The 15,411-nt window shown below is 41.3% G+C and overlaps 1 protein-coding gene and 1 long non-coding RNA gene across 6 annotated transcripts in view; one reads left to right on the top strand and one right to left on the bottom strand.

The window, feature by feature from the left end:
* Positions 1-10,532, top strand: part of LOC132473980 (tubulin-specific chaperone cofactor E-like protein) — a 33,406-nt gene extending 22,874 nt beyond the window's left edge. The window contains exons 9-11 of one of the 5 annotated variants that reach the window (XR_009529533.1): positions 2,510-2,544; positions 2,666-2,897; positions 7,497-7,627. Coding sequence is in view for 4 of the 5 variants with exons in the window: in XM_060074379.1 (XP_059930362.1) it covers positions 7,138-7,155; positions 7,497-7,709 (231 nt within the window). In the remaining variant the exon portion in view is untranslated. Of the gene's footprint in view, positions 1-2,509; positions 2,545-2,665; positions 2,898-7,137; positions 7,156-7,496 lie in introns of those variants that run through there. The other 4 variants (XM_060074379.1, XM_060074381.1, XM_060074380.1 and 1 more) reach the window with 4 other exon arrangements.
* Positions 10,533-11,212: 680 nt separating this feature from the next.
* Positions 11,213-14,152, bottom strand: LOC132474446 (uncharacterized). The gene is made up of 3 exons (XR_009529658.1): positions 13,406-14,152; positions 12,795-12,872; positions 11,213-12,645 (listed from the first exon to the last, which is right to left on the bottom strand). It is a non-coding gene; the product is annotated as an uncharacterized LOC132474446 (long non-coding RNA).
* Between the last annotated feature and the right edge of the window lie 1,259 nt (positions 14,153-15,411).

Genomic DNA, 15,411 nt, shown 5'->3' with positions numbered 1-15,411 from the left:
TCCGAACCTATGCTCTGAACTCACTCTGAACTTATCACACGCACGTTGTAGGCAGATTTTACAGCGAAGTTTAAGGTAGTTTAAGCCTTAAACTCCTCTCCTGTCATTAAGTAAGGGATAATCACCGAGAGGCAGGGCAATTTTTTTTGCCCTTCCTTGAGGTGATTATCCCGTTTATTCTACTTCTTGCTTGCCAACATAATAAAACAATTCAAATACTTTAATAATTATGCTTTTTCTTATTCGTATTGCATGCTTATTAAATGTATACTCTGTTTGAGTTCTCCCTCAAAAAGTAGTCCCCTTAATTATGATCGATCAAATATGCAATGTTTTGGACACCTCAAAGGGCATCATCCTGCTTATACCATGGTCACTTGCCAAAGAAAAAAAATTAAGACCATTAATTTATATTTTCATGCGTTTTACAATCCAAATATAAAGTTTTTCACAACGCCTGAGGGTTTGACTAATACCTGGAAAAATCCCTCCCATAAGGTTCTTATGCAACGGAAAAGTTGTTCACTCCTCCAGTAAATAGGACAGACCTTAGATACGGCGTATTGATCTACTATTTGATGACGCTGTGCTCAGTCAGCAGCAAGTACAACCGACAAGTCAGCGGGCAACCTGCCGGCTTAATGCCCTCCTCCCAGCCAATCAGAATCAAGCATTCTTAAACAAAGTAGAATAAGACTTAGGTCTAGTCTATCAACCGAAAATTACGGATTGAGAGGGGAGAAAAATGGATTTTGGCGTGAGATTGATGCTGAAAGTGTGAGTGACACGCCAGATGCGTGACAGTTAGCACCCCTGCTTGCATGCATGTTAAGAAAGAGAATCATATTTCTTAACATGGTTTCTTAACATGGTGTCCATTAATCCCTGATATATGGACACGTGCTAAGTAGTTCCAGTCAAATTGTCTGTTCAGCCTTCAAAACGAGAGCTGGTAAATTGTGAAAAATGCATTAAACTGTAATCAGAAAATGCTATAGACCTATAGTTAATTTCTATAGTTAATTTCATAGCATTTAGCGAGGTCTTTGTTGGCTTGTTAGAATAGAGTGCAATCTGGCCGATTAATTAAATCTAGAGATAACGAGCATATGTTTATATTTAAGAGTTGGTCAAATTTCATTCTACCAATATCTTCTACAGTCTGACATGTTGTTTTATAATCAGTGTTGTGCAAGTTACTTCGTAAAAGTAATTACTTACAGTTAGTTACTTCTCCCGAAGTCTAACTAAATTAGTTACTCAATTCCAAATTATAAAAGTAACTAGTTACTGTGGAAAGTAACTATTGCGTTACTTTGAAGTACATTTTTAAAGGCTCAAATGTGTCAAATAATTTAGACCCCATCTCCACCCACCTTTAACAGAACTTAAAATTCATGTGCATGTTACATTTTTCTCTTTTTGGATTATTTGAGCTCACCATTTCTGTTTCTCATTGACTCACTTATGTCGTTGTGTTTCCGACATGAATGCTTTTGAATATGTGTAAACAACACCTGCCCAACTCTACCTCTGATTGGCTCACCAAGAAATGTTACTCTACCTCAGCCAATCGTTATCATTAATGTGATTGTCTCATGCCCATTAACGAAGGAAAAACAGTAAAGGAAGAGAGAGAGATCTAGATGGTCTAATGTAAAAACAGCTTCAATTATAGTAACGCGCCACATTTTTTGGCAGTAACGGTAGCAGCGTCATAATGATAGGAAGAGTAATCATTAGATCACTCAATACTGAAAAAAGTAACGCTGTTATTAATGCCGTTCTTTATAACACCGGTATTCCCATCTTTTTTATAAATCAAATCATGGAATAGGAATCGTTTGGCCAAACAATGTGACGTTTTTTTCTTTTGTCAACCTAACATGACTGGTACGATAGGTTTTGGACTACTCTTAGATTTTGTTCGTTCCTATGAGAAAATTCAAAATACAAGAGTTTTGGTAAATGCTGTGTAAACGCTCTCTATAGGAATGATTTAAGAACAATATAGTGCGTATGAGTGGCTCTGGTATGAGGCCCAATGTCTGTAATTTCTTTTCTTCACTTTTTCTACTAGAAATGTCCATTGTCCATTGTCCAAATTATGTGTTGTTGCACCTTGGCTCATCGTGTTCATTTGTCGGTAACGCTTTATATTAAGATCCTTGTATTAAGCCTTAGTTAATATGTAATAAGACCCATTAATTTGTGTTAATAAGACTATCAATAAGTGTTAATAATAACATATAACATGTTTATGTTTATGAAATTATAAGACCTTTATAAACACTTAATAAGAAACTTGTAAACTATTTATTGATTGCTTCATAACATTAATAATGGTCTTATATATAATAATACAATTCTTATAGTTGTTAATAAACACATTACAAACCCATTTATTGAGTCTTACCTATTATGTAATTGTTAAACCTTTTCTACGTTTTTCTTTTGCTTATTAAGGTTAATAAATCCTTTATTAAACTGCCAATTATGCATTTTGCAGGTACAAGATCTAAAGCGGGAACCAAGCATATTAAGGTTAATAAGTCCTTTATTAAACTGCTAATTATGCATTTTGCAGGTACGGGATCTAAAGCGGGAACCATGCTTATTAAGGTTAATAAGTCCTTTATTAAACTGCTAATTATGCATTTTGCAGGTACGGGATCTAAAGCGGGAACAATGCTTCATATAGCTGCATGCAGCAATGTGGGTGTCAAGCATAATGGGACTCGATAAGCTAAATCTGCCGGACGGACGTAATCGGCTGGGTGGCTACATGGCGACCGTCTCGTTAATCGGTTAACTAACTCTGCCGGACGGACGTAATCGGCTGGTTGGCTACATGAAGACCTTCTCGGTAATCGGTGAACTAATGCTGCCGGACGGAGGTAATCGGCTAGGTGGCTACATTATGACCGTCTCGGTAATCGGTAATAATGACGGCAGGTGGGATTAAGTACAGCATTATGCAAGTACGCGTAAATGTAAACAAAAGGGAAAAATGACCCTACCTAGTGGTAAGGGCGCATGACGACCGTCTCGGTAATCGGTAACCTAATTCTCTCGGTAATCGGTAACCTAATTCGGCTGGGTGGCTACATGACGAACGTCTCGGTAATCTGTAATAACGACGGCTGGTGGAATGGGTGGCTACATGACGAAAGTCTTGGTCAGGAAGTAAGCCAATTTCTCAGCAGCCCTTTGACATATCATAACCAAACTTGGTAGACCCATGACCTCAACGTGGTGACACTGAATGAATTTGGTGATCATTGACCTCTGGGGGGCGCGATAATTAATGAAGACGTGTTTTAACTCCTCTCTCTTCACGTGAGTATATTTAACACTTATTTTTAATGTCTGGTGATACTGTCAGACGGCCACATATAGCTAATGAAATATTTTCCATGGCAACATCAGAAATTGGCCGCCATGTTCAAAGTTTTCACAATCAATATTACATATCCACAGGCCACAGCTTATGTCCAATCATCATGAAAATTGGAAAAATGGAACAATGACCCTACCTAATGGTAAGGGCGCATGACGACCGTCTCGGTAATCGGTAACCTAATTCTGCCGGACGGACGTAATCGGCTGGGTGGCTACATGACGACCGTGTTGGTAATCGGAGGACGTAATTGGCTAAGTGGCTACATGACGACCATCTCGGTAATCGATAAGCTAATTCTGCCGGACGGACGTAATCGGCTGGGTGGCTACATGACGACCGTCTCGGTAATTGGTAAACTAACTCTGCCGGACGGACGTAATCGGCTGGTTGGCTACATGACGACCGTCTCGGTTATCGGTAATAACGACGGTTGGTGGATAGAACTCCAGCGTTATACGAGTATGCGTCAATGTTTACCAAAAGGAGAAATGACCCTACCTAGAGGTGAGGGCGCATTATCGTCTGCCCGTCAGAACAAATGAAACAAATACATAGGGGTATTCGGAACAATATCTCTAACAGAGACACAATGTTAACAAGCATCCGTTCTTGAGGTGGTTCACGAAGCATCTAATCCAGTAAGAATTGCAGTTTATATTGTAAGTGGGCGGAATGGTAAATAAAGTCATTGTTGTTTGACGTCCCCCTGAGGTCAAAGGTCACCAAATTGTTTGGCTGTCCCCAGAATGATGTCATGAGTCTATGTACCAAGTTTGGCTATGATATGTTAAAGAGTTGCTGAGAACAGGCTTACTTCCTGTTAGGCGGCTTTGCCGTCAAATTTGATTAGCTGTCACGGCCAAACGGTTTGGAATTAGAAAAAGCTGTTTGGCACGTTTGTTCAGTTTGGTCTGAAGATAACATATGGAAAATTTCATGATGATTGGACATAATCTAGCAAGTCTGGCTATTATATGTTAAAGAGTTGCTGAGAACAGGCTTACTTCCTGTTTGGCGGCTTTGCCGTCAAGTTTGATTGGCTGTCAAGGCGAAACGTTTTTTAATTAGAAAAAGTTGTTTGGCACATTTATTTGGCTTGGTCTGAAGATCATATAGCACAAGTTTCATGATGGTTGGACATAATCTGTGGCCTTTGATTGTGACAACTTTAAACATGGTGGCCAATTTCTGAGGTTGCCATGGGAAATATTTTATTAGCTATATGGGGCGGTCTGACAGTATCACCAGACATGGAAAATTAGTGTGAAATATACTCACGTGAAGAGAGAGGAGTTAAAACACGTCTTTGTTAATTATAGCACCCCCTAGAGGTCAATGATCACAAAACTTGAGTGTCCCCATGATGATGTCATGGGTCTATTTACCAAGTATGGTTATGATATGTCAAAGGGCTGCTGAGATATTGGCGTCTTTCCTGTTTGGCGGCTTCACGGTCGAATTTGATTGGCTGTCGCGGATGTTTCCGTGAGAAATCATTTACTAGCTATACGGGGAGGTCTGACAGTATCACCAGGCATTGAAAATTTGTATGAAATATACTCATGTGAAGTGAGAGGAGTTAAAACACATCGACATTGAAAACAGCGCCCCCCAGAGGTCAATGATCACCAAATTCATTCAGTGTCACCATGATGAGGTCATGACAAGTTTGGTTATGATATGTCAAAGGGCTGCTGAGAAATCGGCTTTCTTAAACTTACCAGAGACTCATCCTCCAGTTCGGACCTCCTCCTCTTATCCATGTTTTCTGTACTTGTTCCTGTTTTTTGTCTGTCAGTTCTTGGTCTGGGTTGCTCATGCCGACGATACCGACATGTTCTCCGAGATGCGAGTACAATTGTTGACATCGCTTTAAATCAGTGTGGAGCGAGGGAGCGCTAGCGTGTCAAACAAAAAAAGCTCAACATCTATCTCCAAAACACAAACTTCGCTGCTCTGACCCCTAATTGGGGGTCAAGCAGCGAAGCTGCGAGACAACCTATTGTTTTTGTACGTTTTCTTATTGTTATTATTTTATCTCCGTGGGAGTCTATAGCAGCCCATAGAACGCCTTGGTCAAAAGTTGTGAAAGCCCGATTATCCTGTCAGGCAAATTTGAGGTCGCTAGCTCATCAGCTGTAGCGCCACCAACAGGTCAAAGTTTGACATGCATTCATGTTTATAACTTTTGACCCATTAATCCAATATTCACAAACAAGGTATCATTGGATTCCTTGGTCCAAGCCGAGTTCGCACCATATGTCGTCTTTTTTTGCGCCATGATGGATATTCCGCCATCTTGGTTCATGTCAAAAACCTTCAAAATGCTTCTCCTATAATAAATTTGGTCCGATCACCTTGGAACTTGGCACACATGATCTTCAGGCAACGTTTGTCAAAAAACATACAAAAAAATTAATTCAAATTCAAAACCGTATGGCCGCTATCAACCTCGACTTCGAAGTCGCCAAACAGGAAGTAAGCCAATCAGCAGCCCTTTGACACATCAAGACCAAACTTGGTACATAGACCCATGCCATGATTATATTTCAAAATTATCTTCAATGTCTGGTGATACTTTCAGACCTCCCCATGTAGCTAATGAATTATTTCTCATGTTGAAGTTGTCAAAATCAATAGTACACATCCACAGGCCACAGATTATGTCCAATCATCAAACTTGCCATATATGATCTTCAGACCAAGCTGAGTGTTAAACAGCTTTTTCAAATTCAAAACCGTTTGGCCGTGACAGCCAATTAAACTTTACGGCAAAGCTGCAAAACAGGAAGTTAGCCTGTTCTCAGCATCAACATATCATAGCTAAACATGGTACATAGACTCATGACATCATTCTGGGGACATCCAAACAATTTGGTGACCTTTGACCTCAGGGGGACGTCAAAAAGGAATTGAGCGAATTTCTCTGCAAGGCCTTCATGTATCCAAACCAAACTTGGCCCAGAGTCTTATGACCCTATCCTGATGATGTCCAAATATTTGGTGTAATTTGACCTCTAGGGGGGCGTTGTTAGCAGCAAGTCTATTCCAGCCCTTAGAAAGCAACTTCAATGTATTTTCATTGTGATAACCATTTCCCAATAGCTTTCATTGTCAGTAAAATGATATCTAATCGTATGCATTTTATCATGGTCATCATATACTGTGTTATATAAAACTGATAACATATCAATCATATTAAATCATCATGTCAATCTGACAAACAGCATACAATCAGAACACTTCTTCATTTATATCAATGTTAGTTGCGCTGAACAGCGCTCATTAAAGGGTAGACACTGCACTGCAGTACTGCATGTATAATGCAACAATGAATTTATTTACCATTCCGCCCACTTACAATAGAAACTGCAATTCTTACTGGATTAGATGCTTCATGAACCACCTCAAGAACGGATGCTTGTTAATATTGTGTTTCTGTTAGGGATATTGTTCCGAATACCCCTATGTATTTGTGTGATTTGTTCTGTCAGGCAGACGATAATGCGCCCTTACCACTAGATGGGGTCATTTTTCCATTTTGTAAACATTGACTCGTAGTTCATTCCACCAGCTGTCGTTATTACTAATTACTGAGACGGTCATAATGTACCCAACTAGCCGATTACGTCTGTCCAGCAGAATTAGTTTATTGAGTCCTATTCTGCTTGACCCCCACATTGCTGCTCGCAGCTATGTTTCATATTGATTGAAGTACTGTTTATTTAAAATAGAAGCCGAAAAACTATCAGGTTGGTTTTTACTCCCCTTCATTTCATACAGTAGAAACATAAACCAGGCCAACCAGTCAGGCTGCCATTTTTCTGAATGGAAGGATGTATTTGTCAATAGGCAAAATAAAGAGTTCATTGTTTATTGTGATGTAGTTTTATATATATAAATAGCGAAACCGTACGTTACCTTGACCAAAATACCGAACCGTGGGCCAATTGTACCGTTGCATACCTAGTAACTACTGCTGTTCACTTTTTAAGTTGCTCTCCCAATGAAACCAGAAACAATGAAAACATTGATAAAACCTTAATATTGCATTTTCAAGTAAAATTCCAATATTTTGGACCTTTCTCTCCAGGTGAACGTGCGCTTGGACCAGACGGTGGCGGAACTGAAGAAGCAGCTGAAGGACGTGGTCCAGCTGCCCACCAACCACATGAGGGTCTACTACATCGACAAGGACCTTTGCTGCGTGTTCGGCCCAGAGGAGATGAAGTACAGCACGCGGGCGCTGCACTCCTACAGCATCCGCGACGGGGACGAGATCCTGGTGGTGCCCAAGACAAAATGAGCCACGCGCTTGTTTATATCCTCCCCCCAAGCTCCAGGTCTCAATATCCCACGCTATTGGATGAAAAAAAGAGAAAGGACGGACTGATTGTTTCACTGGTTCAATTGCTAAGTTATTTAATAAAAGGCACAGTTAAAATGGGATAGGTGTGACACGCAGGTCAAAGTTGAGGTAAATAATGCAGGAAACGGTTCCAAAATGGAATGCAGGCTGGTTGACTGCTGAATTAGCAGAACCACCAATCCGGAGGTAAGGAGTTCCTATTAGATAATATCCTCTCTAGACTTTTTCGAAATCCCAGTCTTAAACATAAAGGGAATTTCTGGAATGTTTCTGTGTAAAAAATGGAGACCAAGCTACAAGTCAGGATGGCGGAGCAGCGACCAGGAAGGCAGAAGCAGAAGGCCGTTGGAAACTGGTGCACCAGCAAATCTCAGCTCTGTCCAAGCTGTTAGTCTACGGCTTATCGCACCTTTACGGGCATCAAAGACCACCAGCTGGCCCATCTGTCACCCAAACCCTACTCAAACTAGTTGGCTATATTGTCATATATTTATTTAAAAACGATGGTTGTTTGTTTTTTGAATCTGCACTTTTAAGTGAAAAGAAAGATTATCAGGAAGAGCAGCGTGTCTTAATAATAATGTGTGACATTGCATCATTACAAACCAATACACACACACACACACACACACACACACACACACACACACACACACACACACACACACACACACACACACACACACACACACACACACACGTATATTCACACTTATATGAACGACAACCACCTGTGCTGTACACACAAACATACACAACTGCACAGCATATTAGGTTGTGTCCTATTCTATCCCTGCTCCAGCCATCTCAGTCTGGGTTCCTTCATCTCTGTCCTGAATGACATCAAGTAATTAAGGACATTAAGGTCCATTTAATACATTATACATATTATGTACCATTTATATAGATCATATCGAGTTTAACAATTATAAGAACATAAGATGCAGGATGGGCAGATATTATTTGATTAACTATCATATCATGCAACATAAACACAGGGAAAAGCACCCTGTGTTTATGTTGTATGATAATATTGTTAATCAAAGGATATCGGCCAATCCTATATGTATAATATATGTATAATGTAGACAGATATAGGCAAGCTGTCCTCATATGGGCTCAGGCTCTGAGCTCTGTTGACATTGAAATCTGTTGATCTTCTTTGTTGGTTGCCAATTTTAATACATATTTCAATAATAGGAGAGTAACAGTTCCATTATTTTTCATGAATGAAATATTATAGCCATGATAATGTTATCACATCATATAGATCATGTATTTATCTCAGACTGCCTTTCAGTGTTTACAATAATCTAGCAGATCTTTGTGAACTCATCGTTTCCTTAATTTGCTTCACTATATTTGTTTACTTTGATCAAACAAGGCATGCATTTTTATTTTGACTGAATCCCTTCCTGGCCCTACAGAGCAAAAAGACTCCCTAGCCACAGCTGTGTTATCTTCCCCAAAGCCAAGCTCATTGATTATTTTTCTGGAATAAGTGTGTCACCATTTCTTTGAATATCAACATAAAGAAAAGCTTTTGAAAGAAAAGGATGACAAAGTGGGCCCAAACCACAAATGCCTCCATTTAAGCATACATTAAATTGTTCATTGAAAGTATGCTTCTTTTTATTTGCTTGACAACTTTGTATTTGTTTGATTGATTTACAGCATACAATAAGTGTTATTGTATGCCCGCCACAAGTATGATTCAGGATGCCTGAATTTGTATTTTTGTGAGAGGAAAGTATGACCATAAGGTCACATTCATTCACACAAAGCCCTTTTAAGGTGTTTGGCATGTCTACCGTTATTGTTTTGAGATCCCAGCTTGTTTTTATTTATCAATTTATGGAATCCATTATTTACTGGACTTTTTATGAAAACGATTCATGTTTTTCATTTTAATGTATTAAAATCATATAAAGATGTATTTATTTAATATATTTATGTTTGTTACTCAATTTGGAGTATGCTTTAATTTATTTAAGTTATTGATTTTGTGTGCGAGGATCCGACCTGTTACAATACTAGAACATGATATTTATCAGATCATCTAGAGTTCCATTTTGTTGCACAATATCAGCCTTACCACATCAACACTCACACACAGCTTTTAGCAGGTATTTGATTTAGTCTTGATATATTAATATGTATTCCCATGAAGACTTGAGTGAAATACCTTGCTTCCACACATAGCCACACCTACTAGGTAACTATTTTAACGTCTATTTGCGCTGACAGTGTTGCCTTTTTAACTCAAAGTGCTCCTTTTTGCATTTAAGCACTAGATGATCATAGATGATCACTAGATGATAGGTCCTCTCGGGCTGATCCATCGATCACTTTGCAATGAGCACTTCCATTTTGGACGTAAAGGAGCATAGGAATGTTGTTGATAGTGATGATGTTTTGGTCATTATGGAAAATGTTGGTGTTTGAAAGTGCCACCGTGTGTATTATGCAGGATGTGGTGAAACAAAGTTTTCATCTGCCCAGTTTAAGGTATATTTATATTTATTTTATTATTATTTTATTTTACATTACTATAACTCATAAGTCAACATACAACACCATGATGCATTCTGATGTACAAGCTCTATTAATCTGTATGTACTCAATTCACTCAGCTATAATACATGACTACAATGGATGTGCGTGTTAAAATGTATTCTTAATAGCCTTCTCAGAATCATTGCTTCTCATGCTGAGGTAAAATGCATCATAGAATGGTAATAAAATCTCAATCTCCTTGCATTGTCCGACCAATTTTTTCATCACACAATGGTATAGGCTACATTCACTAGGAAAACAAATCTATCACTTAAATATTTATAGGTACAAACTAATGTAGGGAAATCGAGGGAAATGTAATCAGATCCTTGTAATTTAGGGAAGAGGTCAATGTTTCATAGTGGGTATCTTAAGTCCGGCCTATGGCCCCGTCCAGAGCTATAGAGAGAGAGAGTTGCGGCACGCTATGATCTCGCCGACAGGGTGGTCACGTGGTTGTCACGTGGTTCATGTAAGCCTCAATAGTTCCAAACACGCCGCGCTTTCAATGTTATTCTATGGGACGACAGTAGAGATTTCAATATTAAATGGTAAATATGAATGAAAAATACAAGTCACATATACAATCACATACAAGTATTTGTCTGACTCTTATTGCATTATTGCATATTTGTAAATGTCAGTTTTACATTTAGAGCGGTAGGGGGGCAACTGAAAGCTATCTATAAGTACTATTACTTAGATACGTTTTTAAGTTTGAGGGAAAGCTTCACGTTCGTGTTAGCATACTGGCCTAACCTTAACTTTTACCTTACATCTGTGTTGAAATCAAAGTATTCAAGATGTTCTACCATGATCATTTAAAGATATAAGCCACACAAAGTATCAAATATATTAAAGAATAACAACTCATTACGCTTGGATGAATGAAATTGTATTTTTTTTTATTAAACAATTAGTGTGACAAGAACAAGTGATTGCGATTGTGTGATCAGATTCAACAATGGACACAGCAGGGAACACTATATACTTAGGGCAAACCATTAACATATAACGTTGCAAATATACTATACTTTATGCCATTACAATACTTAGAATAGCCCTGAGCAAATTCAAAATGGGTTTAGGAGGGAGGATCCTCGTTTTGTCATGAACTCTGACCTCTAACCTATTCTCAAAAGTCGGGGCATAAGTGGTTGAGGAACAGTTGTTACCCGCTCTGTGATCTTCAATGGTGTCATGGTTCATTGGTTACAACTAACATTTTATAGATCAATGGTCATACCATGGTTGGCTGTGCAGCATTTGGATGCTCCAATCGGTCCGAGAAGGGTTATCACGGCTTCCCCAAGGACCAAGAGCGCAGGGAGAAGTGGATGGCAACGGTCAGCCGTCAAAACTTATTGACAGTCAGCAACAGTCAAAAACGATGTAACGTAATGTTCAGATCACTTGCTAGCATTTCAAAGGGCATAATAATTCTAAGTGTAGAGAATTATGACTTTCCAATGATATTTGAAGTGCAATGGAAACTGATCTTACAAGCCTACCTACAGGTACACTTTGAAAATGACCAATTCAAAGCCACAAAAGTAGATAGGATGTTGAAGTTGAGGCCCGATGCAGGCCCAACAGTTTTCATCCATCGCCCTAAACCGAAGAGGAGGAAACCCCCATCTGTGAGGGTGCCTCCGGAACCAAGTGCAACGGACCACACATATTGCGCCAAATTAAACTTCGGTATGATCCATGCAGCTAACAATATTACCCATTTTATGTAATTCAAGGATAGACTACACTCCTAATGAGATTACATAATTCATATTTGTACATTCAGTTTAAAAAACAACCAGAAGGCAGGGATTCTCTGAGGATTTGCACACAATGTAGATAATCGACACATTTCTACCCAATTAACAATTGCCGGTAGATCCATTTATAAATTGTATTGGTTTCTGATTGTGGCAGATGATTTAATTCACATTACAGAAATGTTTTGCTTTAATTCATTTTCTTACATTGGAGATGACATTAGTTGCAAATGCAAAGGCAAAATACATATAACAGCAACATTACCTTGTAATTGTTACAGAGATTGAGGGAGAAATTTAGGTGGATTTCAAGAGCGTTGAAAAGGACATCACAGGAGACAGAGAGAGCAATCAAGAGGCCACATTGCCAGGGGCAGGTGATTCAGGGGCAGGTGATTCAGGGGCAGGTGATCCAGGGATTTGTGTGCCGAGGGCCAGTCAGTCAGGGGTCAACAGTGAAGGAATAACTTTTGCCAGGGCCAGCTGCTCCAGGGACCAGACTGCCAGGGACTGATGGGGCGACTGTGGAGGACCTAATAAGGCAACTAGAAAAGGAAAAATTAATGAGAAGGAGAGCAGAGAGGGCTATTGCAAAACAAAAAAGAATCAATTTGGCACTAAGAAAGAGAATCAATTTGGCACTAAGAAAGAGAAACAATTCAGTCAACAAGAAGTTAAAACGAAAAAGCCATACAGGTTAAATTGACCGCCCATCATAATCAGCATTGTTGAATCGGCGGCATCTGTAGGGCTTCATGTGCTGAACATCACCCTTTCCAGGATATAATTAAACAAACACTGTTATTTCTACTAGCTATCGCATCATAAAACCCGTCCTTAAATCAACCTAAATTATCCTAGTAATCCAACATAAATAACTAACTAAATAAAAGTTAGATTCACTAGTACTGAACTTTGTAATTGTTGGTGTAGATACCATCACATGGTGCAGTCGAGCTAACAAACTAGCAGGCAATCGGTCGTCTACCAAGATAAAAATATATATAATTACGCTGTGCATTTAAAAATAAAGATCAGTATATGCATCATAAAGGTCCTGATACAATATAGACAGTTGACAATTCAAAAGAGGTAGCTATTTAATCAATTTACCCCTGGAGATACCTTCACAGATGGTGAAATCGAGCTAACAAACTAGCAAGCAATCGGTCGTCTACCAAGATAAATATATATATAATTACGCTGTGCATTTACAAATAAAGATCAGTATATGCATCATAAAGGGCCTCTGATACAATATAGACAGTTGACAATTCAAAAGAGGTAGCTATTTAATCAATTTACCTCAGAAGTTACTCGGCGGCCAGCAATGGAAATGAACGGTCTCCTACGCCGTAAAATGGTTGTTTGGAACTATTCGAGGCTCCATACCCCGGAAGTAGGCGCTACAACGGAGTCCAATGGAAGTGTCGCAACTCTCTCTCTCTATAGCTCTGGCCCCGTCCACACGAAGCCGAAACGGGCGAAACCGTTACGGTTTCGATCTATCCGGTTTCGAAGTATCTCCGTAAAGACGAAGCCAAGCGAAACCGGATAGATCTGTAGAAACGCTGTAGTAAACATTCCAGGCCCATAAGGGGCGCTGCTTCTGGTGCACAAATCCAGAAGAAGAAGAGGCGAGCATGCGCATAAAGGCTGCCCCCCGAACCACTAACAACACAAACAAACAGCTCTTCTACGATGGCGAACTAGATTCTCAATAAATAATGGCTTAGCAACCCAACAAGGGACATGATATGCTGCAGAACGATTACAAGCTTGTAGTCCGCCATCATCTTTTTTGTTGTGATTTCTGAGACTCCGCGGGCTTAAGAGCCATTGGCTAGGAGGTCGAGGGGTGGGGCGATGACGTCATGGTTTGCGGTTTCAGTCTGTTTCAGGCGTCCACACGAAACCAAAACGAAACCGGGTAGATTTGAAACCACCTCCGAGGGTGGTTTCAGAAGTTTGCGGTTTCGGTCAGCGGATTCGCCGGCTTCGTGTGGACGGAAGGCCGAACCGTACAAGACCTTTGCGGTTTCGCCATGAAATCGGCTTTGTGTGGACGGGGCCTATGTCACACTTCCTGCTTCCGGAACGCGTAGTAGGGTAATCCAACTTCTGGTCGCGTCTAGCAGCAACAACAATGGCAGCCCCCGTTCTATTTCATGTAGGCTACGCCGTCTAGGCTTCGCCTTATGGGCTTGTCCCGTGCGCGCGCCTGCACGCGCTGAAAATTCAAACTATGCACCTATCAGCGTGGGCACCGCCCACATTTCCCACGGTATCGTGTCTATATAACGCGGTGTATACCGTCGCTCATCCTCCCTTTTCTTTCAGCACTTGTGCTTATCAGCGAGAAATTGAGAACTACAATTAAGAAGATGAGAACTTCAACACGGATCTCCCAAGCCGGTGGCAGCGGCTCGGGCGAGGCCGCGGACAAACGGCCCTTTTCAGGGCCACCTGAGAGCGCTCCTAGAGCTAGGTCCTTTTCAGGACTCCTATGCGCCTCCTGTCCCGCCTCCCTGGCACCGGGTGACGGGCACTTGGCGTGCTTTTGGTGCCTCGGCGCCGACCACGCCGCGGCTGCTATGGCGGCCCCCGTCTCCTGTGTCGCCTGCCGGGAGCTGCCTGAAGAGGGGATCCTCTCCAGGCATCTCTTCTTTTCCCCTGCGGTGGAAATGGCTGACACCATCGACCTGTTCGGACCTGACGTCGACGATGGCATCATCGACGCCTCCCTGGACGACGTCTTCGGCGACTCGGCGTCCGGTTTTTCCCGCTCTCGGGTTACAACCGCCACCGTCATACAACACGAGGGTCCGCGCCGGATGACCGATCTCTTCCGGGAGATCATGGGTGAGGCGGCGGTCATCAAAGGGATTCCCATGCCGGTCCCGCCTCTCGCCCCCGTATCTGACGATATGCAGGGCGAGTGCTTTCGCACCCCATCTTTTTCCCGGCGGGTTACCCAGTGCCCCTTGTTCCCGCCTTTGCAGCACTTGTTTATTGCTGCCGGTGAGGACCCTTCGACCCTGAAGGCTCCGGTAAGATCCTCCACGGATTTCACCAACGTGGAGGGGTGGGCCGATACTCAGGCGAGGGGGATCCCTCGCCTGGAGCCTCCCCTGGCAGCGCTTCTCTGTCCGGGCGCCGGGCTCCTTAACGAAAAGCCGCTGCCCCCCGACCGCCTCCAGAAGCAGATTGTCGGCCTAACGGACAGGGTGTTCGTTTGTGCCTCTCAATCCGCGGCGGCGGTCAACAACATCGCCCTGCTCTCCTCTGCCATGGTCTCCTTGTCGGCTGAC

Source organism: Gadus macrocephalus, chromosome 16, assembly GCF_031168955.1.
Source record: "Gadus macrocephalus chromosome 16, ASM3116895v1".
NCBI lineage: Eukaryota > Metazoa > Chordata > Actinopteri > Gadiformes > Gadidae > Gadus > Gadus macrocephalus.
The sequence above is the reverse complement of the archived record's forward strand: the minus strand, read 5'-3'. Positions and strand labels throughout refer to the sequence as shown.